Below are 26,418 nucleotides of genomic sequence, written 5' to 3' on the forward strand. Positions count from 1 at the left end.
AACAATATTGAATCTTCCTATCCACGAGCTGGGATTTTTTTCCATTTGTTTGTGTCATCTCTAATTTCTTTCAGCTGTGTTTGTTAATTCTTATCAGAGCTCTTTCACTTCCCTGGTTAGCTATATCCCTGGATATTTTGTGGCTATTGTGAAAAACATTGTATTTTTTTTTTATTCTGAGCTGGTGTCTCTCTCTGTTGCCTAGGCTAGAGTGCAGCAGTGGTGCAATCTCAGCTCACTGCAACCTCTGCCTTCCATGTTCAAGTGATTCGCCCACCTCAGCCTCCCACGAAGGTGGGACTATAGGCCTGCATTACCGTGCTTGGCTGTTTTTTAAATATTTTTGTAAAGCCAGGGTTTTGCCATGTTGCCCAGGCTGGTCTTAAACTACTGGACTCAAGCGATCTGCCTTCACTGGCCTCCCAAAATGCTGGGATTAGAACTTTGAGCCACTGCCTCTGGCCAGATTGCATTCTTGACTTAGCTCTCGGCTTGGACATTGTGTATAGAACTGCTACTGATTTTTGTACTTGATTGATTTTGAACTGCTTGATTTTGTTGATTTTGTATATTGAAACTATATGAAAGTTGTTTATCAGTTTCAGAAACTTTGGGCAGAGATGGATTTTCTTGGTATAGAATCATATCTATCATCTGTTAATACAGATGGCTTGCCTTCCTTCCTCTCTTCCCACATGGATGCCTTTTGTTTTTTTCTCTTGCAGGCTTGCTCTGGCTAAGATTTTCCGTATCATAGGCATGGCGAGAGTAGACTTCCTTGTCTTGTTCTGGTTCTTATGAGGAATGCTTCTAGTTTTTACCAATTCATTGTGATGTTGGCTGTGGGTTTGTCATAGATGGCTCTTATTTTGTTGAGGCATGTTCCTGCGATGCTTTGTTTGTTGATGGTGTTTAATATAGAGAGATGTTGAATTTTATTGTAAGGCTTTTCTGCATCTACTGAGATAACCACTGGGGTTTTGTTTTTAGTTCTGTATATGTGATGAATCACATTTAATGATTTATGTATATTGAACTAAACTTGCATCCTGGGAATAAAGCCTACTTTGTCATGGTGGATGACCTTTTTGTTGTGCTGCTGGATTCAAATTTGCTGGTATTTTATTGAGGATGTCTTGGTCTATATTCATCAGGGATATTGGCCTGAAATTTTATTTTCTACATCTAGAGGAGGAGCAAGTGACAGGTATTTATCAGCTAGTCTGTGTTTAGCTCTTTTAGAAAGGAGAAAACAAACAGCATAGAATCTGGAAGGTGAGCCATATTGACAGGATGACCTTCCAGCATCACAAGAATCAGAACTCTAGGAACCTGGGGAGGAAAACTCCACCCACTCTCACCTCAGAAATGTCTATACAATGGTCGTTATCATCATACACTCCCTGCACCAAACTTACAGGCAAATTGCATTTTTTGGCCCTCATGAACCAAAAGGAAAAGAAACATACAAGTAACAGAGAAAGGAGTAGGAAAAAAATCTTTAGGAAAAACATTCAATTATTTGAAGATGATAGAAATTTATTGTCTTTACTTTCTGGTCTATGGATTTATATCTTCTAGCTAACTGAAGTTGCTAAGCAGGATGGATTTAGACAGAGGTGGTATGTCCAGTCACCAGCATAGAGACGTTCTCTGCATCACCATCCACAGGCAGCCTTCTGCTAGATGTCATGCAAAGCCCTCCATGTTAATATTCACCTGAAAATGGATAATTAGGGTGGCCTGCAAGACTGAAAAGAGAAAAAATAGTACATAATATGAAATGAACTCTATTACTACAGTGGTAGTGAAGTGATTTCTGTGAAACTCATTTAGTGTGAACGTAAAGAAGTTTATTTTCTGACTAGTTATAGAATCTTCTTACTTTTATAAACATAACTTTATGAGTTTTTTCCAAAATAATAGATTATTCAAATTATATTCTCTTTCCTGGAATTTGTCACATAAACTACACAGGGTCAATTGTTCAAACATATTCCTCCATATCTGTCAACAGAGCAAAGAGGTATTCTGACCTTTTCTATTTCAAATTCTCAATGAAAACAGGAACTCATTCTGCATTATTGTGAATAGAAGCAAGCCAGATATATGTTCATCCTATAAAAAATTTTGAGTATTAAATGTTATTTCTATTTCAAATTATCAACGAAAACAGGAACTCATTCTGTGTTATTCTGAATAAAAGCAAGCCAGCTATATGTTCATCCTTATTAAGAAGTTTGACTGTTAAATGTGATTGGTGGCAATCACACATCCTTTTAAAAGATGTATTCTTTTTTTGTTGTTGTTTGCCTCTTACATTATGCTACAGAATAAAAGATTCATTCTTTACTGATTGGCTGCTTACCATATGGAAAATATTTTCTTTGATTCAGATATGTAAATTGTCATATATGCTATGGGGGTCCATATCCTAAATTCTACAATATGCTAAGGACAATCTTCAAGTGGAAATCACACAAAATACAGTGATGAAAGATGATGAATAAACCAATTGTTAATGTTACATAATTAATTGATGATGATAATTACCTATGTTTACTCCTCTTCCTTTCCTTTTCATGATTTCTTATTTCATTTTTATTTTTCTCTAAACTAATAAAAATATAAACAATGATATATCTAAAAATGTTTGAGTTCTTATGATGTGCTGCTGTGCTTATGCTTTTTAATACATTCTTTCATCATGTCTATTACCTGTTAATATCTCCAATGCAAGCAGTGACATGACTTGTTTTGTCCTTATCACATGAATTGCCTTTCTGTGAATCCTAGAAGCTTGGAGCATGTAGAAAGAGTAAGATCTTTTGTCAACTATACATTATCTCCAAAATGGAGCTTTAGTCTCCAACTCTTCCCTTGATTTTTAATCTCTCTTCCCTAAAAGTTCTTTATACTTTGCATTGAGATTTCCATATTGCAAAAACTCAAAGCCAAGAGTTCTATTGCCCACCAAGGGCAAACTTTCTGGAGGCAAAATACAGTTTTTGGGTCATGAGCAAATGTCTAAAGAGAAGAGAGAAAGAGATTTGAAATGATTAAAGATTTTGTATTGACATGATCTTGTGAGCAAATCCATATGGAAGACATGAGAATTTCTGGCATGAATCTCAAGATTGATTGAAATGTTTTTATCTGATAAAGAACTGAGCTGATTTGGAAGAAGATCTAATCAGGCCACATGGGCAATATCCACAGTTTGTCCACTAGGCCATAGCAAAATGTCAGTCCTACATAAAAGGCACAGACTCAGCAATAATATTGGCTGCTCTGGAAAGCTTCATGAATTCAAGAGAGCAGAGGCATAGGTTGACCCATGCTGACCCTGGGCCCACTCACCCTGTCAGAAAACAGAGCTCTGGAGTGAATCCGGGAGAAGAATTTCAGAAAGCTCCTGTCTCACCCTTCACGCATACTGGCCTCTGTCTTGATAATATTGAGGTAACATTTAAAAGCCATCTGACATTTCTCTTCCAAAAATGAATTAGCCAACCCATTTACCAAAGTTACTTACTAATCTAAGGTAACATATCGAAAATTTCTGTTTAAGCCATCTAGAACTTTCATATCTGCTGAAGACAACTGGAATTCAGAAACCTATCAAAGAAGCAGAAAACTTTTATTGTTGTTAGATTGCACAATTGTCAATTTGAAATAGCCAGGTATATCAGACAGTAGGGTGGAAAGGCAATACTTAAAATATTTGTTACGTTTCCAAAAGTTATAAAAGGCATTCTAAACTCTCAAGTGATTAAAGAATATCAGGTAAACAATAAACATAAATCTATTTCTAGGTATTATACATTAAAACTGTACAACGCTGCAGAGAAAGAGAAGATCTCAACAGAAACTAGAGATGAAATGAAGTTGACCTTGTGTTGCATGTGATTGGTTCATGTATTTAGGAAGATTCAGAAGAATCTAGAGGGAAATTTTGAAACTTATAATTTAGACAGTTTGACGGTGATACAATTTGTGTATTTGTCCCCTCCTAATCTCATATTGAAACATGATCCCCAGTGATGGAAGTGGGTGTGGTAGGAGGTGTTTATGTCATGGGGACATCCCTCATGAATGGCTGGGCAGCCTAACCATGGTCATGACTGAGGGTTCACTGTACCAGTTTACATGAAATCTGGTATAAAAGAGCCTGACATGTCTCTCTTCTTTTTCTCTCTTGCTCCCACTCTTGCTACTTGATGTGCTTGCTCCTCTGTCACCGTCTACCCTGAGCAAATGCTTCCGGAGGCCTCACCAGAACCAAATGCAGGTGCCATGTTTTTTATGCAGTCTGGAAAATGGTAAGCCAAGTGAACCTTCTTTCTGTATATTTTATTCAGGCTCAGGTATTTCTTTATAGCAATTCAAAATGGACCAATACAGAAAATTGTTACCCGGAGTGGGACACTGGTAAAAAAACAAAACAAAACAAAAAATCCCTGAAAATGTGACAGTGGCTTTAGAACTAAGTAAAGAGCACAGTTTGGAAGCGTCTGGAGGGCTCAGAAAAAGACATGCGAAGATAAGGAATAGGTTGGGACTTGTTAGGCATTGGCTAAGTGATTGTGACCACAATGCTGCTAAAAATATGGACCATTAAGTCTAAGCTAACAAGGTCTTAGATCAAAATAAGAAACTTACTAGAAACTGGAACAAAGGTTACCCTTAGGAAAGAACTTGGCTGCATTGTGTTCATGTCTGAAAACACTGAGGAAGTCTGAACTTAAGAGTGATAACTTAGGGTATCTGGTGGGAGAAATTTCTAAGCAGCAAAGCATTCAAGAAGTAGTGTGGCCTGTGATCAGATATGGGAGCAAGGAATGACTTAAATTGGAAGTTAAAGCTTCCTGAAACCTCTCCAGAATGAGATGCTGGTGCTAAGCTTTTTGTACAGCCTGCAAATTGTGAGCCAAAGATACCTCTTTCGTGTATAAACTACCCAGTATGAAGTGTCCCTTTACAGCAGCACAAAACAGACTAACGCAGAGGAATATTGTTGGACTCTGTATTTCTGTATCCGTCCACGTCACACAAACAGCTCCCACCAGGCCTCACTTTCATCACCGAGGATCCCATTTCAACGTGAGATTAGGAGGGGACAAATATCTAAACTGTATCACCATCAAACTTTTTAAACAGTTTAAATTTAAATTCAAACTGTTTTAAATTTTAAACAGAGCCGGGCATGGTGGCTCACACCTGTAATCCCAGCACTTTGGGAGGCCGAGGCAGGAGGATCATGAGGTCAGGAGATCGAGACCACCCTGGCTAACACAGTGAAACCCCATCTCTACTAAGAAAAAAATATTAGCTGAGCATGGTGGCACACGCCTGTAGTCCCAGCTACTCGGGAGGCTAAGACAGGAGAGTTACTTGAACTCAGGAAGTGGAGATTGCAGTGAGCTGAGAGCATGCCATTGCATTCCAGCCTGGGTGACAGAGTGAGACTCTGTCTCAAAAAAATAAATAAATAAAATAAATTAGAAAAAAATTATAAGTTTCAAATTTCCCTCCAGATTCTTCTGAATCTTCTAAGTACATGAACCAGTTATGTGCACACAAGGTCAACTTCTTTCCATCTTCAGTTTCTGTTGAGAGCTTCTCCTTCTCTGCAGTGTTGTGCAGTTTCACATCAGATATCAAAATACTGAAATCCAAATATATTCATCTGTATTTCCATCTCCATCTTCAATGGACAAGTACAATGTAAAAAAAAATAGTTTTCCAAAAATTCAATACAGTAATTGTCCAAATACTAATAATGTCATGTTTAAAGAACACAACTACTTGCTTGAAGAGGATCTCACTACTCGGAGATAATTTAAATATCAAAAAGATGACACTAATTGTTAACATATAACACTAAATAACTTAATAAATGTATTGGAATACTCTGAAATAACAATACAGAGAATGAGAGGTAGAGAGAGAATAAAAACATCATCAATTTAACAATTGATGAATCTAGGGAAGAGGCATTTATTGTGATTATTCTTAGGACATTTTCATAAATTAGAAAATTCTTAAAGGAAAAAATTATCCAAAGGCTATTAAAAATAAGTTATCTATGAATGAATCTAGGAAAGCATACACAAAGGCCTTACTAAAGTAATGTATGTAACTAATTGAAGTGTATATTAAAATATCACTTAAATAAATGATTATTCTTATAATAATCATTAATTAGAAATTGCAATATTGTTAATAACTCAGTTCTTGCCAAATCGATCTGAAGTTTCATAGCAATTGCAGCCAAAGACCAAAATATTAACATTTTTGTTGAAGTTGATAATACTGAATGTTATATGACAGAACACGCATTCAAGACTAGCCAAGACATTCTTATATAAGAGAATATGTCAGAAAAATACTTGTGCCATTCTGGTGGCAAAACTTTCTATTCAACATAATTTAGACAATACAGAAATGTTAATAACTCACTTCAAAAGAGGAGGAATGCCAGAGAAGTGCTTACAGACATTATTTATGACAGGATGAATAATCAAGATATGTGAGCAAATATGGACTTTTCAATAATTGTTAGTAAGACATTTTATTATCAATTAAAAGTTATGTATATGCAAATTTGCATTCTTATTTTGTGTAATATTAAAAAATCAATTCCATTTGAATATTTCAATTTATAAGGAAAATATATCATTTTATAAGATATTAAAAGAATATAGTATATTATTTTACTATATATTAATATGTAATATATACTATTTTACTATATAATTATATAGTAAAATATCATGTTTTAAATATAGAAAAATACATCATATTTATCAACTGTAAGAAAAAGGCATGAAGAATTTGACTACATTAAGAGTAGTTAAGAAACTTATTTTGTTAAGAAAAAACATGAAAAGAATCAATACTCAGGTATATTTTGGGAGTTGTAATTTCAACAATACATCAAAATCTCTAAAGAATTAATATCCAGGAGATATATATATATATATATATAATCATAAAATATTTGGTAGATTAGTTAGATAGATGCCCTCCAATACTTCCCATGTCCCTGAATCCACTTACTTGATTATATGAACTTTAAGCATCTCCTAATAAAAAGTGGTGTCTGTTTCCCAATCCCTTGAGTCTGGTCTGTCCTATAACTCGTATTAGCTGATATAATTTTCCAGAAGAAATGGTGTGGCAACTCTGAGCCTAGACCTGGAAAGGCTTTGCATGTGTCCACTCACTGCCTTGTGCTGAGGTGAAGCCTGGTCAGGATCACTGGAGGATGAAGAACTGCATGGAGGAGAGGGAGGTGCCCAGACAGATGCCCCATGGACACCCTGAAGCAAAACTGCCTCACTGCCCTGCACACACACGAGAGCTCAACCAGGAACAAAAGGACCGGACTGAGTTTAGGCAGAACTTAGGCTAAATTTCAAATCATAGAATTGTTAGCTAAATCTGTGCTTTTGTATTAAACCTCTATGTTGAGGGGATTTTCTTTTCTAACTCTACTTATTAGTATAATTGTGGTCTTCTACACATAGAAAAAGACAAGCAACCTAATAAAAATACCCAAAGATGTCAACAGGCACTGCTACAAAGGAAACTCTAAGAGAATGCATATATGAAATTTATACTGAGTAAATAAGGACATGAGAAAAAAAAAGCATCTGCAATGATTTGGAGACTAGAGAACACCTAACTCAACTCCTCATTTCAGAAAATGAAGAAAAGCAAATATCCCTAGCACAGGGATGCAGAATAAACTTCCAACTTAATGCTGAAACCCAAATCTCTGGTTTTGGTTGTATCCTGATTTCTCCAGCCATGCTGCCTCTCCTGTGGTGGAGTAGAAAACCCTTACGATGCACACAAAGCATTTCTGCATAGGAAATGCCTGGAAAATGGACTTAGTCCAAGGATGTCCTGAGAGCCTTACAAGAAGCACATGTGTGAAGGACACCATGCAGGAGCCCTGATGCCAACAGCCCCACTCCTCACCTGCATGTTCTCTCTGATCCGCTGCTCATTGTAGCTCTTGGCCAGGACCACAACCCCACGCTGCAGCTGGTAGCGCAGGGCAATCAGGGCTGGGGATCGCTTGTGCTTTTTTGCCAAGGCACAAAGAACTGGGTCCTCCAAAAGAACTGGGGAGTTCTGATCCACCCTGGAAGGAAAGCCAGAAATGCTGAAGTCCTGAGGCTGGATTCAGTTTGGTAGGAGGCTCCCTAAACAGACTAACGTGTTCATTTTACACCGGACCTCAAGTGAGGTCCCTGAACAACAGTAGCAGCCTCACCTGGGATCTCGTCAGAAATGCAAATTCTCCCCTTACCCTGACTCACTGAGAGTGAATTCCAGGAAACAGAGTATCATATAATTAAAATATTCCATCAAAATGGTGTTTCAGGTAAACTTCCTGTTGCTTTTATTACCATATTTCATGTCTTTGGGTTCCCAGAGCACTATGGGCAACCAGAACAATGTCTTTCGACTTGCAGAAATCCAGCAGTTTGCTCTGGTTGAGATAAGGATGACATTCCACCTGCAAATGATCAAGATAGGAAAACATCAGATAATATGAAACAGCTATGTTAATATAAAAAAGATTAGAAGTTAGGCCGGGCGCGGTGGCTCAAGCCTGTAATCCCAGCACTTTGGGAGGCCGAGGCGGGTGGATCACAAGGTCAAGAGATCGAGACCATCCTGGTCAACATGGTGAAACCCCGTCTCTACTAAAAATGCAAAAAATCAGCTGGGCATGGTGGCACGTGCCTGTAATCCCAGCTACTCAGGAGGCTGAGGCAGGAGAATTGCCTGAACCCAGGAGGCGGAGGTTGCGGTGAGCCGAGATCGCGCCATTGCACTCCAGCCTGGGTAACAAGAGCGAAACTCCGTCTCAAAAAAAAAAAAAAAAAAAAAAATTAGAAGTTAAAGAAGGTGAATAAATAGCATGTAACATCAAAGATGAACTGAGAATATTACTGTTAAGTAATGACCTTTTTCATCACAATAAATTTTATATTGCTGTTTCCTAAAAGTATAAATAGAAATGTCATTTCTGAGCACAAGTAACTCCATAAACCAGATCCGGTATCTAACTACATTTGACCACTAGAAGTGCACATGGCCAATTCCAGATCTGCTATAGGGTAGGATTCTGAGCTTTAGACATCAAATTGTGCCAGAAAATAAGAATTTCTTCAAAGACTCATGAGGGCAGGGTTAAAAGACAAAAGAAGTAGTTTTATAGGAATCTCACTGGTAATGTTTATATAGATTTGAACATCAAAAACAATAATGAGTAAAATCAATCATAAATTATAGCAAAAATAATTCATGGGTTCATAGTGATGAGTGGTGAAGACAGACAGCAAAAATATTTGTCTCCACTTATGGTGATTTTTGCAGTAATTTCTTTCTAGGACATGAATAATTAAAGGGAAATAGTTAAGCTTTTAGCATGTCTGAGAGGAATAATTGTTTCCTTTCTTGACTTGGTGAGTGATTTTTTTCATAATAAAATGTAAAGTCAGAATAATAAAACCTGGTAGTTAAAATTGAAAGTAACTGCTTTAAAGCCCCAAAGAAAGAGCAAATACAATAATAAAATAATGATACAATACAAAAACTTAAAACATCATTGATACACACTCAATCATTATGTGGAAATTTCTTGTGGAATATACCCTCCCCTCTTGATAATTATCACCAGGCAGATTACCAGGAAATGCGAAGGGGAAAACACATCTCTAGGAAGATTAGATCTGGCTACCATTAACTTAACCAAGTGATCAAAATTAACTTCACTAATTGTGTAGCAATCTGTTATTTCATGCTGTCTACTGTAATTTCATGGATACGGCAAGGTAGAGACAGTTTATCACCAAAAATGTTTAACATGAATGATATAACGCATTCAAGTGTAACTTCTAATTTACAGAAACTTACTTTCTGAAAACTTGAAAAAACAAGTTAACTGGTCAAAATACAAGATGAAAGTCCCAATTGGATTTGGGGTTTTTTTGGTTTTCATGACACACCTTACATTTATTTACCATTTATTTAACATCTCTCATTGTTTTATAATTTTCTCTGTAGAGGTTGTACACATCTTTTATTAGGTATAATTTCTGTATTTAGTATCTTTTTATATTATATGGTACTCTTAAATTTTTTCATCTGCTGTTATGGTTAAAAATAAGAGCTCTAAAAGACCTTTCAAGAAAACAATAGGATATCTCAATACATATGGGGTATTAAACGATCTAAGGGTATTGTTGTTACTTCCTTAGAAATAATAACTGCACTGTTACTGGGAGAATATCTTCATTCCTATGCCAGCTTTGAAAGGTCTATAGAGGTGAATTGTGATCATTACAATTTACTTTGAAGAAACTCAATAAACACTCCATGCAGGCATATATACTCACATATATATGCCTATATATTTGTCAGGTTGGCAAAGTGTCAACAATTTTGGATATAGATGGTAACGTAGATGTCCTGTATTATCGCTTCAAATTTTTCACAAATTTGAAAATTATCATAATAAAAATAAAGTTAATATTAAGCCCACATTAATTTCTTAACTTTTTAATTAAAAATCATGATTTTGTATTGTTATGTTACCAAATACATAAATTTTAAGTACTTCATATTTCAACTCTAGACCTGTACTCATTGACTCTAAGCTGTAAAAATGTAAGTTAGAAAACAGAACTTTACACAGAAGAGATTGTGATTAAGCAGTTGATTTGATGACAGAAGGCAAAGAGGAGCATCAGAATAAGACGTGGGCCATCACAGGGTGAGCTCAATGTTCTGCTAAATTTTCCTCAGTGTTGATTTTATCCATCATAACTAGTTATCTCCATAAACAGGTAACTTCCTTTTTGCCACTATTTAAAGTTTTATTTCACAAACTTGGCATCAAATTTCCACAGTTGTGTTCTGGTCAATTTCCTATACTTGCTTGACTTTCCAAAATAATACTACAAAATATTTGTGGGCTAGGCAGAAGAGATGACTTCAAGCATCATTGCATTTACGCATCTTCCACAAAGCCACACAGTTAAGCATCTGATTCTTCAACGAGACAAAGCTTTAGTAGCACCCAGGAAGGCATACAGGAAAACCAGGCCATAGTTCCATTTATCAAAATCAAATCAGAGAAAATCTATTCCACATTTATATATAAGGCATTAATATGCGTATTTTCTTTTTCTATTACTGCAACAGTTTTCTTCTTTTAAATATCATATCATGGAGTTTACCAAGTCCTTCCTTTATTTCATGTCCTATGATTGCACAGATAGACTGCAAATGCCAAGGAATTGATGAGCTCAGTTCAACAGTTGCTAACAATTTCTCAATTTCTGAGAGAGACAAGTTCCTCAAGTCTAGTTTCTTAGCGCCCATACGTACAGAGACATCTTGATTTTCTTATATCCTACTTATTTCATAAAGCTCAGTTTTGGATTTTCCCCTGCTTTCATCATCAACAGAGTCCACAGCAAACACAAAGCCATCTGTGCATCTGGTATGTGACTTCTACAGCGTCACTCATTTCTCCTGACCACGTACATTCCAGGAGTGAAAAGTGACTGTCTTAGAATCTTCCAAGGTTATCTTCATTTTCTCAGTGGTAAAGCCTTTGGTAGGTATTGTATTTACAAATGTATTGAAGAGCAGTCTGAATAAGACAGCTGTTTTATCAGAGTGGTCCAAACACCAAATAACAACGTAGAAGGACTGAAATGAACACAGGCTGAACAGGACAGTAGTTTAGGCTGATAGCCCATTCCCCATTTCCAGCTGCAAATGTGTTCCAAATTGAAATACTTCCTGTCTTTGTGCTTTAGAACTTCTCTTCCTAGGTGATTCCGCTGTAAGACTCCATATTGGAGTCTGAGCCTAAATGAGGCAACATTGACAGGCTTTTCTATATGAGTCAGGGGTGGGGGTGGCACCCCGTGTCCTTTCAGCTTCTCTCTCCAAGGAGCTCTCATAAACAGGGGACTTCCTCTTAACTTAGATGACTTTCATTGTTTCCAGTTAATTTTTTGTACTTGTTCAATAACTGTGAAAGCAGAGATACCAAGAAAAGGCATTCAAACATCTAAACCCCATTTAAACCCTATCTTCTCTTATTCTCACACTCCTTATTTACTGCTTATTTGATGTTTTCATGGCCTCTATAATTATACACATTTTGCTCGAAATCATCTTTATGTAGCCACTATCTGGTGGTGTTTCAGAGCTTAGAGACAAGTCCACCTTCTCTCTGTGTTCTATTTCAGTCCTCCCTGATAAAATTTATATCCCAAAATGTTACACACAATTCAGCATGAAGTTCTTTGTACCTTTTTCACTAAGCCTTCTCCAAGGAGAGGCACAATTAAGGGTCTTCCATGTTCTTCTACACAGAGGCTTTGCTTTCTAGAATCTTCCGTTTCACAAAGGTAAGTAAAACAGCACAAATGGAAGCCAGGCAGCAGGACAGGAAGATGGGCATTGAGAAGAGAAAGAAGAGGCTGAGGGCGCCCACCTGGTTGCAGACGGGCTTGTACTTGAGCCCTGGCTTGTTGAGGATCATCTCCAGCTGCCTGCGGTTGAAGTTGGACACCCCGATGGACTTGGCCAATCCTGCCTCCTTACACTTCTCCATGGCCTGGGGAGAAAGCAGTTGTGAGAAATTATTTGTGCACATGGCTGCAGATTATGATAAATGCAAGACAGAACTGTTAACAACTGTTAAGAGATGACAATGAAAATTGCACTGATTCTCAGGAGAAAATTTACAACAGATAACAGAAAAGGATGGTGACAGCAAGAGGAAGAATTTCTGTGTCCTCTTTAGGAAACTGGAGAGATAAATGCACATGGAGGATGGGGAATACCCATCTTCCTTGTCCCCAGTTGATCTCCTTCATTTCTCCCTATTCTTTTTCAGTCATGTGTTCTTCCCTATCACTCAGCAAAACCTCCTTTGTCAAGCTCCCTAGTTTCTAGATCCAGTGGTGCATATTCCATTCTCACACATGGAAGCTGGGAAACAGGTTGACCCCTTCTTGTCTTCCTTTTCTGTGCTCTCTCCTCCAAGCACTCACCTCCCATGTGGCACAGAGATCCACTGTGTCGAATATTACTTTTCCATTTTCATCTTTTGGCATTAGGTCCTCACCTGGCTGAAGTAGAAATAGTCATTTTAATTATGTCACAATTTAACTTCTCCAGCCATAGGCATGCTCCCAGGTACATTTTAGGATAATACTCCACCATGAGATAGGTGCTGCAATGTTCTAGAAAATGATATGGGCAAAATGTTTCACACATGGAATTTTAAGGAATGTCTGTAGGAGACAGGCTTCCCTTAATCTCCTACTTCTATTATATGTATTAATACATAACCATTTTACAGGATCTAATGGGGTTTCACAGATGACTTTTGTCTGTTCTCATAATTTCCTCTGGGGAAACGCTTCTCATTGACCGGAAAAGCCCTTGACATCCAGCAATAAAGAACTGTACTTTAGACCCAGGCGACACAATAAGAGCTTCTTACCCCCTGAAAACTTGATAGTCGATGGGCAGGATTATAAACTGAACATGGTCAAATGGAAGTTCTTTTCGATATTAATAGGAAAGTGGTAAGACTGAGAGAGGCTATCTTATGTTAATCACCATGAGCCTTTGGCTGTTTCAAAGCTATCATTGACAGCAATGAAAAAGGCTGGGAAAAAAATCCAGAAATCCTCTTGGAGTGCATAGATAATGATGGAGAAAAGGCTACATTTATAGAGGCTGTGTCAAATCTCTACATGTAGCCATGGCAGTGACTACCCAATTGCATCATGCAATAAACTCTTTTAAATAAATCACGCTGAGTTGTTTTCTATAAATTTAAACTAAAAGTTATGCACAACACAGAAATTCATGACAAAGCAAAGCTGCAAACTCCACTGTGAAGGAATCATCACTGAAAAAGGCAAGGATTCTCAGGTCCCAATGACTGTTCCAGTTTAAGACTCACCCAGAGTGAGTTCCACCAAATCTATTTCTGCTTAAAATGAGGAGAGATGATGGAAACCCACTGTGTACTACCTGTGCAGTAGCTTTTTGGACACCACAGCTGCATGGATCTCTGTATCTGTGAACTTCCTAAGAGATGGACTCAGGAACCCAATTAAGATACAGCCTTGAAGGTGGCTATTGTTATTTTCTTGAGTTTTTAAGGCAGAGGCTTTGAGGTTGATGTACTGTCTTCTGCTGTCACTATATGTTAGAGAAGGAAGTTTTCACTATTTATTCAATAAAACGGGGTTAGGCATTATACTTAGGATTCTGCTCCAATGTAATAATACCTACACCCTCCTAAGAAGAAGCTTCATTCAACTGTCATCGTAAAGGATGGTCATGCTGACAACAGAAGAGAAAGGAGTTTGATCCCACAAATTGCCTACCTTGAGAGCCACTGGGAAATGAATAAGATAGAAGTCAACATAATCCAACTGAAGTTTTTTCAGTGAGCTTTCCAAGGCTGATTGGACCAACTCTGGTCGATGGAAAGTGCACCAAAGCTGCAGAGTAAAATAAAGGATTTGTGTTGAATAAAAACATGAGCCAATTGTATTAGTTTGCTCCACCTAATATTTAGACATTTTTCCACTGCTTGAAAACTGATGACCACTAGCCAAAAATATTTGCTTTGCTGTTGTGTTTTCTTTTGATACGACCAATGCTACTGTCTATTGCATATGCAGTTAGTACAATTGCTGAACAATGGAATTAAAATTTTCAATAGGTAAAAATTTATATCAAGTAATAATTATGCCCATTATCTGACTTATGTTTGATAGAATTTATAAAACACTTGAATAGTCTAATTTTCTCATCCTTTGAACCAAATGGATAATAATAAATATTCCTGTTGTTTAGAAACTAAAGAGAGTAACATTTAACATGATGACATTTGCTGAACACCATTCAAAATACTTTAGCTATATGTTGTTAATACTTATAGGGCTGTCTTATGCTGTACCCTCCCCCAGCACACACACATTGATGAAAAGGACAGTTGAGATTCAGAATAATAAGATATTGACAAACATCATCCAGGACAAAAGAAAAACTGTCATATGATTATAGTTCTCTATGGGTCTATAGTCTATGTAAAATTATCCTGATCTGAGGGTTTTTTTTCCAAGATTGTGAATTGGAGGCAGTCTTAGCATGTCTCTCCCACTTGGAAAGACAGAATAGTGTGTAGAAATTGACGCTGCAAACTTTTTCCAAGAAGCAATGCAGGAACTTAATAGGAAAATTGAAAGAATTCACAGACCCTTTGAAAGAAGTGGCAGACTACAGCCTACACTGGGAGACAGATGAAAAACTGAAAGACCCCAGAGTGTGAGAAGGGGAGAAACTGCCTCTGGAATATCCTTCGCCACCAGGGAATCTGAAAATCCAGGCCATGGGGAAGGCCTTAACCCTACCCAGACCCAGAACTGATTTAGGGAGGTAAGAAATAAAGTAGAAGAAGCAGCAGTGGCAAGTGCCACAAAGGCATTCCCAACGTCCAGCATGGACTGAGGGAAGCCATTTCTTATTTTATCTCATAGGGGACCTCAGTGAAGTCAGCCAACTAGTTCAGGCAGGGGTTGCAGATTGAAAGAAGCTCCCAATTGAATTTCATGATATTATTCCGAGGGAGGATGAACTCCTTTGGCTAGAACCCTGGGGACAAGTAAGAAGTGTGCTGCAGATACAAATGCAGAAGGCTGGTGCTCAGTCTTGCAGGTGGATGGGGAGGGGTATAGCTTCAAAGCCATACAGGTATTGATCGACTTACAACCTATGCAACTTACAACCATTCAACTTTACAACCACAATTGCTAGCCACAACTGCTCCGCATCTGGCAGCGCAAACGTTACCCAGCTGGGCGTACGACAGTGCGGACCAGCTTCCGGCAGCACTACCATCTCCGCGTGCACCATTTCAACTGTACATATAGCCTACTCAACTTATGACCAAAGTGTGTTATGACCGGTCCACGGTCCCGGCCATGGTCGTAAGTCGAGCACTAGCTGTAGTTGCTATCTCCACAGAAAAACTTTTGGTCCAGAGCAGTTCTGAGTTCTGAGCACAGGCTGCCTGGAACTTAGTTCAGTGCTCTTAGCATCTGCACTCCCGCAGCCTGGGCAACAGAGCACTGTGGAACTGCGGTCTGCCTTGCAAACTGTGTGGGATCTCAATGAGGCTTACTGCCACCTGCTATCCCCACTCCCTTTGTGAAAGCTCCTGTGAAGCAGAGGCAGTTATACTCCCGTCTGGAACATTACCTCAGTGGCCTGAGAACCATCTCCTGGCCCTCACAGCAGCTGCGGCTAGCTCCACTCCAGGAGAGTCAGAATGCAGACCTGCCTAGCCCTGACATGACCTGACTGTGCCCCTCCACCCACCCTGGTAGCTTAACACAAAGGACATAAACTTTTGGGAACTCTATGACCCCACCCGTCGCCTGAGAAGCCAAAATACCTCCCTAGGGCAACATAGGGCAAGCTCAAATCTCACAGCTTAGGTATTCTTCTGCAAGTGCCATCTCTTGGCTGGAGGCCAACCAACACAGTCCATTACAGCATCCCTAGGCAGAATAACACTGCACCCAGGAAGGAGAAAACTTGTTTGTAATCTCAGTTGTCCCCATTACCTGCAACTATCTGGCTAACAAGAAATGCTGAGTCTGTCCACGAGACATATTCACTACTATTATAACCAGCATTTGAGAAAGCCAGCACAAAATGACTATCTGCAACCAAGGAATCTCAGAGTCTACGTCACTTCCCTGACACCCTCGTGAGAGCTGGTGCTGATACCCACTACCGGGAAACATGAAGACAGGTCACATCATGGGGACTCTTGCCAATATTCCCCAGCACTAGCCCACAGTGGGGCAACCCCACTAGGTGGCTAGACCCAGAAGAGCAATAGCAATCAATCACTGTAGTCTGGCTCGCAGGATCTTCTACTCCTAGTGTAATGAGGAGAGCATCACATGGAGAGAACATCTCTTAAGACAAAAAAATCCAGATAGCAGGACTTGAGTTCCAGATCTTTACACTGGTGATAAGTTTCTTTCAGCAGAGACACATTTTCAGTGCTAGGTTCAGTAGGGAAAGTCTAAACCTCTACTAACAACTGTCAAGTGGCTTTAATGCTGGTGAAGAGTGTTGGAGAAGGGGTCTTTTCTCCCCGCTTGCCCATCAATGCAGACATAGCAGGGCTTCTCCTAAAGAAGCTCTGCGTGGGTACACCTATATACAACTTTCCTGGAGCACTTTAGAATGACTGCATCCTCACAGAGGAGTGCTCCCTAGGTTCAGGCTTGCATTAGAGAGATTCACAATTTTTCCCTACTTGGAACATCAGCATTTCTATAGATGAAAAGAGGTACCTATCTGATCTCAATATCCAGAACACTGCGACAGGGGTGAGGCTGGGAGGTGCATAGCTTTCCTGTCTGCCTGGCATGGCAGCTGAGGTAGTTTCCACCCTTGACCTTGATAAGATAGCAAATCCAGTTGAGAGCTCCCCCAACCACATTTGATACTGCATTTATCCACATGCTTTAGTTACAAGTGGTTTCTATCCACCTCAGCTGGCCTGGGGTGGTATCCCCAAGTAGGGGATACTCAATAAATAAAACAAATTCAATAAATAAAATACTGGGAAAAATTGAATAAATAAAAAAGTGCACACAACAGAAGGAGATAAGCTTCAAGATACCGCTGCTATTCCAACCCCGTAAGAGACAGTGAACTTGCCCACACACTGAGTATGTGGCCAGCATCCGACTATACAACCAGCATCTAAGGAAGCCATGATGCAAAGACTCTCTATAACCAAGAAACTCATATGTCTTCACACCTAACAGCACTAAGAACCCAATTAGGCTATTATAAACTGTAAACATTAAAGTCAGATCCTTAAAAGGAAAAAAAGAAGTTAAAGAAAAACAGGGATATCAAAAATAAATTCAAGAAAAAAATAGAAATAGTCTGTCGAAACGGGAAGGCAACAGAAAAGTAATCACGGCAATATAACAAAACAATATTCTGTCACCCAAAAACCCTGGGGTCACCCAAATCACCTCCAAAAGATCACACTAGCTCCCCAGCAATGGATCTAAACCAAGATAAAATATTTGAAATACCAGATAATGAATTCAGAGGGTTCATTATTAAGCTACTCAAGGATATATCACAGAAAGATGAAAAACAACTTAAAATTTTTTTAAAAAACACAATTCAGGATATAAACGAAAAGTTTTCCAGAGAGATATTACAAAGAAAAACTAATCAGAACTTCTGGAAATGAAAGACACACTTAGGGAAACACAAAATGCAGAAAGTTTTAACAATAGACTAGAACAAGTAAAGAATTTCAGATCTCAGAGACAAAGAGTTTTGAATTAACTCAATCAGACGATGATAAAGACGAAAGATCAGACTGGACAGGTGGCTTACACCTGTAATCCCAGCACTTTGGGAGGCCAAGGTGGGCAAATCACTTGAGGTCAGGAGTTCAAGACCAGCCTGGCCAACATGGCAAAACCCAGTCTCTACTAAAAATACAAAAATTAGCCCCGCTTGGTGGCATGTGCCTATAATCGCAGCTATTCAGGATCCTGAGGCAGGAGAATAGCTTTAACCTGGGAGGCAGAGGTTGTAGCAGTGAGCCAAGACCTGCACCATTTGATCCATTCATCCCACTACTGGCATCTACCAAAAAGAAAAGAAATCATTATATGAAAAAGACACACACACACACATGTGTACAGCAGTGCAGTTCACAATTGCAAAAATATAAAACCAACCTAAGTGTCCACTGAACAATGCATGAATCATGAAAATGTGTTATATATACATCATAGAATGGTGTATGTGTAAAAAGGTTTGAAATAATGTCTTTGGTAGCAACTTGGATGGAGTTTAAGGCCATTATTCTAAGTAATTCAGGAATAGAAAACCAAATACCATATGTTCTCACTTGTAAGTGGGAACTAAGCTATGAGGATGTAAAGACATACAGGTGATATAATGATCTTTCAGGACTCAGTGTTGGGGGAGGTTGGGAGTAAGGTGAGTGAAAAACACCTGCATATTGAGTACAGTGTCCACTGATCATCTGACCAGCTCACTTAAATCTCAGAATCATCACTATAATATTCATTCATGTAACCAAAATCCACTTGTACCAAAAATGCCATTGAAATTAAAAAATTAATGTATTAAAAAAATACTGATCTGAGCTGAGGCTGAAAAAAGTAAAGTGATTTTCAAGTAATAAATTTGAACACAACAATGATGAGAAAGACATCATCATTTGCCACCTTTTATTTTAGTTTAATATATGAATATGTGTGAATAAACTGGAACCAATACACACAATTCACCTACAACTACAGATCCACTTACAGAATTGTCATCTTCATGGAATCACATTAAATGCATGTGCATACAAGCTCATCATAGGCACAGTACCTTTGAAGTATAGAATATGTCTTCTCTCTTTACACTGCCGTCTGCAATCTTGCTTCGGATAGCCAGTCCAACCTGCTCCTCATTATTGTAAATGTATGCAGAATCAAAATGGCGGAAACCAGCTTCTATTGCTAATTTGGTGACCTCCACAACTCTATTCCTAGGAACCTGGAAAAGCAGTGAAAAGTAGTGTTTGGTGATTAATGGGCTCAACAGGTAGTTCAGGCACAAGCAATGACCTTCACAAAAATCACAGTATTCTTGTATCTTCGGTTAGTTATATATATGGAGTGATAAACTCATCCCAATTTGCTTTAGTCTTTCCTGCTTAGTAATAAAGTTTGGATATCCTGGGCCTTTTCAGTCCCAGGTAATTCCTGGTTGATCATTTGCATAGAGTTTCCTAAGAACAACCTCATATTCAGTCATTAGTTGCACAAATTAATAAGACTCAAATTATAGTTATAAATATAATTCTTATTACTACTATTATTATTTGAGATAGAGTCTCACACTGTCACCCAGGTTGGAGTACAGTGGCACAATCTTGGCTCACTGAAAACCCTGCACCCCCACCCTCATAATCCCCCATGCCCTTCATCTCAGGCTGAAGCAATCCTCTCATCTCAGTCTCCCAAATAGCTAGGACCACAGACGGGCGCCATGATGTCAGTTAATTTTTTGTATTTTGGGTAGGTATGGGGTGTTGCTCTGTTGCCCAGGCTCAAACTCCTGAACTCCAGGGATCCACCTGCCTCGGCCTCCCAAAGTGCTGGGATTACAAGGTGTGAGTCGCCACAAGAAGCCTCCTAATTATTTTTAATATGATAAAATTAACACATGAAAAAAGGCACATGGAAGGAACTACAGGAGGTATGCGGAAGGAACTACAGGAAGAATAGTGTGAGTTTCTATGATTCGCCTCTCAGTGATGCTGCACAAAACACACTGACTTCCTCCAGCATCACATTTTGACAACATAGGGGAAATGTCTACAAGGGATGCTATTTGGAGACTCAATTCCCAAGATTTTAACTGGGTGCTGGTTATACTGACCCAGTCTGTACAGCACACACCAAACTTCCAGTCTTGTAAAGAAAGCAGATATGCAGAAACCCCACACATTGTACGAGTAGTTAATTATAGACACCACCCTTATTAGTTAGGAAATGATGAGGAATTCTGAGATGCCAGCCAGGCTCCAACTTTAAAAACACCTGCATCTATGGGTGACACTCTATAGCGCTGACTCTTTCTACACAGCCATTAGCCATTCTGTGTGCATGACAGAACTAAGCACAAGGAGTAAAGACACATACTCCAAGTATGTAGACTTATACATAAGAAATTAACTGCAAACTGTAAGGGAATAGTAAAGTATGCTTTAGTCTTAAAAAATAAGGCCAACTTTTTTAGGAAAGATATAATTTCAGTGAAATTTAAAATTACTGACTTATCTACCAAATTTGGATAAAGATTTGAAAGGTATCTTTTTTAAACAACAAAGCCATACATAGAACAATTTTCTATTTTAATATGAGTATTTCAGAAGCTCTCTATTTCCAGTAATATTAAAAAGAACCAGATGTCAGGTCTCACTGCCTTCCTCTGATACCAGCCCTGATCTCTTTGCTGTGCAGGCACTCAAGTTTACCAAGGCTGGAGCTTCAGTGCTGTGGTTTCCTTACTTCCTCTTCATGACAATTGCATTACAAAGTAAACTGCTAGTGTTGATGGTCTTCAAGATGTCTCTCTGTAAATTCTTACAATGTACAGTTGAGAAAAGTAAGACAAATTTTATGTGACTAGTCCCTATTCACATACTTAGTAGCCTTGGAATACAAGTTTTCTTCCAGTGGAGAAATAGTTCAGTCTAGAAAATAAAGTCTCCATTTTGCCTGCTTTCATGTCAGAGGACCACCCCTATCATTTTTATGCAAATCTGATGCATGTTAACTGGACCAAAAATTCAAAATTTCTTTTGTGAGTTTCATTTTTTCTTAAAATAAAGTTATTTTTTCTTCCACATAATCTTCCTAGAGGTGAGAAGTGTATGTGGGAAATTGTATTAAGTCCGGGACCAGAATTATTACTCTGTCATGCCCAAGGCACCGTGACAGCTCAGCAATACTCTCTCCAACCGTTTTCATGCACCCCATCTTTAGGCACTGTTACCACAAAGACTTTGTTCGATCATGTCTACCTGGAAGACTAAAGAATTTCTTCAATTATAGAAATAAAGAAATAAACCATTCCACTGCAGTCAATCTCCTACCAAAGGAAATGCCAGGCAGTGTTCTTCACTATTGAGTTTTAAATATTCTGCAAAGCTGGGGATGCCCATAAACAGAACAAAAACACAGTGCATAAAATAAAAACAGGCAGTACATGACCGTATGACCAGACCTCAGTGCAGAACAAAAGTCGACTACCTTTTCTCTTCGAACAGAGACTAGCTCTGACCTAGTAATACAGACATGGTGAGTCACGCAGAATAACATAGTGACACAAAGCCAAAACCCAGGTCATCTTCCGCTTACCCTAGCTCTGCTCTTTTAAATGCGCAACACTGAAAACGTGATTATGTTACCTCTGGAGGTGCGTAGGTGCCAAATCCCAGTACAGGCATAAAGTGACCATCATTTAGCTCCACACGCGGATATTTGGGATCCATTTTATATCCCTTCCTTCACTAAGCAGATCCTGTTTCCTTCGTTAACATCCGGCATTTATATTCACAGGTTATATAAACAACAGGCAGACAATGCCTCACGGCCCGCTGTCTGGGGTTAACGGCATGCAGGAGGAAGCAAGCAATAGTGTATTACACAAGCTGTGAAGAAAACTGAATCCAGTTCACTTGTTTTTTATCCAAGAGAATTCTTACTGACATTATTACATAGTCAGAGTAAAATTATTAATTTCTTGCTGAAGTAAAATTTTCCGTCCAGAATCTATCTGGCTATTATCTATCTATATATCTATCATCTATCATCTGTCTATCTACCTATCTCAAAAACACCTCCAGTATATTTATAGAATGATTAGTGATCATATGTTGAACTACAAAACACCTCTAGCAACAAGTCTCATTTTTGTTCATGCCACGATGATGCCACATCTTTATTTTATGTCATGTAAATGGTCAACCATTTTACATCTTTCCTTCACACAGATGCTATTTAAAGGAATGACTAGTGAGCACTTTTTAAAAGGTGACACTCAATAAAAAATTAAACATTAGAGCCAAAAGAAATTTCCCCTTTTACCATTTCTTCAGCAAATATTTTTTTTCTTTGCATTATAAAAGGAATATTCATTCCTAATGAAAATGCAGTCCTGATGGTGTTGTAATCCTGGCAAGGGCTCAAAGAAAAACGAAAACACAGAAATCCTGACATGATGTTTATTGGAATATTAATTATTAACAATGTTTGGTCTTTGGACATTATTTACAATATGCAAACAAACAGTGCCTTACAGTATTTGTGCCTTTCATCCAGTTTTATAAGAAACTATCAAAAGTTAACTTCCAAAAAAACTGGTAACTCTTTTATATAATTTGTGATTCTGTTAAATATTATTCATAAAATTAGAAACTAATTACAGTAAATTGGTGAATAATCCTCACATCCCATAATTTTTACTTGTGTCTCCCTTTGGAAGGAAGATTTGAATATAATCATTGGGCCAAGATGTGTTGGCTCAGACCTATAACTCCAGCACTTTGGAAGGCTGAGGTGAGTGGATCACTTGATATCAAGAGGTCAAGACCAGGCTGGCCAACATGATGAAACTCTGTCTCTACCAAAAATACAAAAATTAGCCATGCATGGCGGTGCATGCCTGTAATCCCAGCTACTCAGGAGGCTGAGGCAGGAGAATCATTTGAACCCAACTGAAAAACATTTTCCCTCACTCAGTGTGGGAAACAACCCTTCTCTTGGCTGAGGCTTCTGATAAACAAGCAGAGGAAAGGTGAGCCTGCTCTCTCTCTTCTGAAGCTGGGACACCCATCTTTGTCTACCCCTGGACATCAGAATTCCAGGCCTTCTGATCTTTGAACTCTAGGTCTTTCACCAGTGGCCCCCAGCTTCTCAGGCTTTCAGTCTTAGACTGGAGGATACTTGGGTGGCTCCCCTGATTTCAGGCCTTCACAGTTGGAAGAGGCCATGGCACTGGCATTCATGGCACTACAGCTTGTGGTGGCAATTTTCAGAAAACAAAACTGAAATGAGGCAATCCCTCAAATGTATTCCTGCTCCTACATTTATAGAGATAGAAAGATTTCATAGATTTACCTATGAGATGACACACACACACATATATACTTGTGTATATATATGGATCTAACATATACCACATATATTATTATATATCTAGAATACACATTCTAATATAATACAAATATATAATATGTATTCTAATATAAACATATATTAGATATATATTTAGATATAAATATTTAGTTATATATATCTATATCTACATATACACATTTTAGATTTGTATTTCTTTGGAGAATTGTAAACATACTGATTTTGACAGCAGAAGGAGTTCTAAAGGAACAGAATTTATACTGAGTTTTCTGAATTCATTTTGGGGTTTATGGAATGACCACTCTAACCTAATCAAACTCGAATATACTAAAGACTCTATTTCCAATAATACAGAAAGTACTGTTTACAATATGAACTGTTTCTGGAGATGCATAAACGATCCACATTACCATACTCCACAATTCATGAAAGGCCAGGAAATTAGTGACTCTATATATGATACTTTTGAATAGTTATGGAAAACTATTCAATATAATGACCACTCTACGTGTTGTCTGTTTACTCTGCTGTTTTTGTTTTTGTTTTTGTTTGGCAAAAGCTCTTTACTTTAATTAGGTCCCAGCTACTTATCTTTGCTTTTATTGCATTTACTTTTGGGCTCTTGTTCAGGAAATCCTTGCCTAAGCCAATGTCTAGAAGGGTTTTTCCAATGTTATCTTCTAGATAACATTTGTAGTTTCAGGTCTAAGGTTTAAGTCCTTAATTTATCTTGAGTTGATCTTTTTTATAAGGTGAGCGATGAGGACCCAGTCTCATTCTCCTACCTGTCACTCACCAGTTATCCCAGAACCATTTGTTGAAAAAGGTGTCTTTTTTACCCACTTTATGTTTGGTTTGCTTTGTCAAAGAGCAGTTGGCTGTATTTGGGTTTATTTCTGGGTTTTCTGTTCTGTTCCACTGGTCTATGTGCCTATTTTTGTAACAAAACAGCGCCATGCTATTTTGGTGACTATGGCCTTGTAGTATAGTTTGAAATCAGGTAGTGTGATGCCTCCAGCTTCATTCTTTTTGCTTAGTCTTGCTTTGGCTATGCAGGCTCTTTTTTGGTTCCATATACATTTTAGAATCATTTTTTCTAATTCTATGCAGAATGATGGTGGTATTTTGATGGTGATTGTATTATATTTGTAGATTGCTTTTGGCAGTATGGTCATTTTCACAATATTGATTCTACCCATCCATGAGCTGGAGATGTGTTTCCATTTGTTCATGTCATCTATGATTTCATTCAGTAGTTTTTGTAGTTTTCCTTGTAGAGGTTCTTTTGAGTCCCTGGTGAGGTATATTCCTATTTCTTTTTTTTCTTTTTCTTCTCTTTTTTTTTGTTATTGTAAAAGGGGTTAAATTATTGATTTGATTCTCCACTTGGTGGCTGTTGCTATATAGAAGAGCTACTGATTACATCAATCTTGTATACAGAAACTTTGCCAAATTATTTTATCAGTTCTAGGAGCTTTCTGAAGGAGTCCTTAGGGTTTCAAATGATCATATCATCAGTGAACAGTGACATTGAGAATTCAGCATATGATTTGGAGGGTCAAATATGCCAATTACAGCGTTATGCCCTTGGCCCAAGAACCTCACAACCTTCTTACATGCAAAATGTAACCATTTCATCCCAATAGTTCCCAAAACTTGTAACTTGGTCCAGCACCAACTTAAAATTCCAAACTACAAAAGTTCATCTCAGATTCAAGGTTCCTGCCAGCTTTGAGCCTGTGAAGTCAAAAACAAGTTATTTACTTTCAAAGTACAACAATATAATCAGTTGTGGGTAAACATTCCTTTTCCAAAAGGGAAAAATTAACAAAAAAAGGAAAAAGGTGTGGGTCAGGTCAGGGGAAACAGGACCTACAGAAGTCAGAATCCCAGCAAGGCAGACATTAAACTTTAGAGCTTCAAATAATTTCTGTTTATTTTACGTCCCGCATCCTGGGCACCTGGTACAAGGGTCAGCTCTCAAGTATTTAGGCAGCCCTGTCCCCATGGCTTTGCTGGGCACACCCGGTGTGGCTGCTCTCACAGGTTGGACTTCTATGCCTGTGGCTTTTCCAGGGAGAAGTTTCAAGCTGCCAATGTCTATGTGATTCTGGGGTCTGGAGTCTGTGGTCCTGCTCCCACGTCTCCACTGGGCAGAAACTCCATGGAAACTTCTGACCCCACATTTCTTCTTAGCATTGCCTAAGTAGGGAATGTAGGTGTGGCCTCCACCCCTGCATCAGGCTTCTCCCTGGATCGGTGAAGCTGCCAAGTCTCAACTACTCTTGCACCACAGCGAGATCAGGCTTGAAACTCCCCTTCTCTTTTTATTTCTTTCTACTTAGCATTCCCTCCAATGACCAGGTGTGAGGCCTCTGGCTTCTCAAGGCTCAAGGGACTAGATAGCTGCCATGTCGGGGCTTCTACCTGAAGAGTGTGGGTTCGTGGGGTTGACAAGAATTCAAACTTTTCCCAGACTGTATACAATCTCAGGGGAATGCTCGGTTGTATAGGGGATATAGAGAAGGGGAGAAGCAGGGAAGAAGGAAAGTAAGAGTAAGAAGTG

The 26,418-nt window shown here is 38.5% G+C and overlaps 1 protein-coding gene across 1 annotated transcript; it reads right to left on the reverse strand.

Annotated features, from left to right (window-relative positions):
- Positions 1-1,517: 1,517 nt before the first annotated feature.
- Positions 1,518-22,316, reverse strand: LOC108292325 (aldo-keto reductase family 1 member C4). Its single transcript, XM_017513152.2, has 9 exons — positions 22,124-22,316; positions 19,534-19,701; positions 14,454-14,570; positions 13,101-13,178; positions 12,539-12,661; positions 8,424-8,533; positions 7,990-8,155; positions 3,536-3,618; positions 1,518-1,751 (listed from the first exon to the last, which is right to left on the reverse strand). The coding sequence occupies exons 1-9, from the start codon at positions 22,205-22,207 to the stop codon at positions 1,709-1,711; spliced, it is 972 nt and encodes a 323-aa protein (XP_017368641.1). The 5' UTR covers positions 22,208-22,316; the 3' UTR covers positions 1,518-1,708.
- Positions 22,317-26,418: the final 4,102 nt, after the last annotated feature.

This window comes from Cebus imitator, unplaced genomic scaffold, assembly GCF_001604975.1.
Source record: "Cebus imitator isolate Cc_AM_T3 unplaced genomic scaffold, Cebus_imitator-1.0 Scaffold487, whole genome shotgun sequence".
NCBI lineage: Eukaryota > Metazoa > Chordata > Mammalia > Primates > Cebidae > Cebus > Cebus imitator.

Excerpts from the sequence above, each read along its gene's own strand:
- LOC108292325 (XM_017513152.2), bottom strand. The coding sequence starts at position 22,207 with ATGGATCCCAAATATCCGCGTGTGGAGCTAAATGATGGTCACTTTATG. Across the intron at positions 19,702-22,123 it reads GCACCTACGCACCTCCAGAG|GTTCCTAGGAATAGAGTTGT; the intron begins GTAACATAATCA and ends CTGCTTTTCCAG. Across the intron at positions 14,571-19,533 it reads ACATATTCTATACTTCAAAG|CTTTGGTGCACTTTCCATCG; the intron begins GTACTGTGCCTA and ends TTTACTCTGCAG.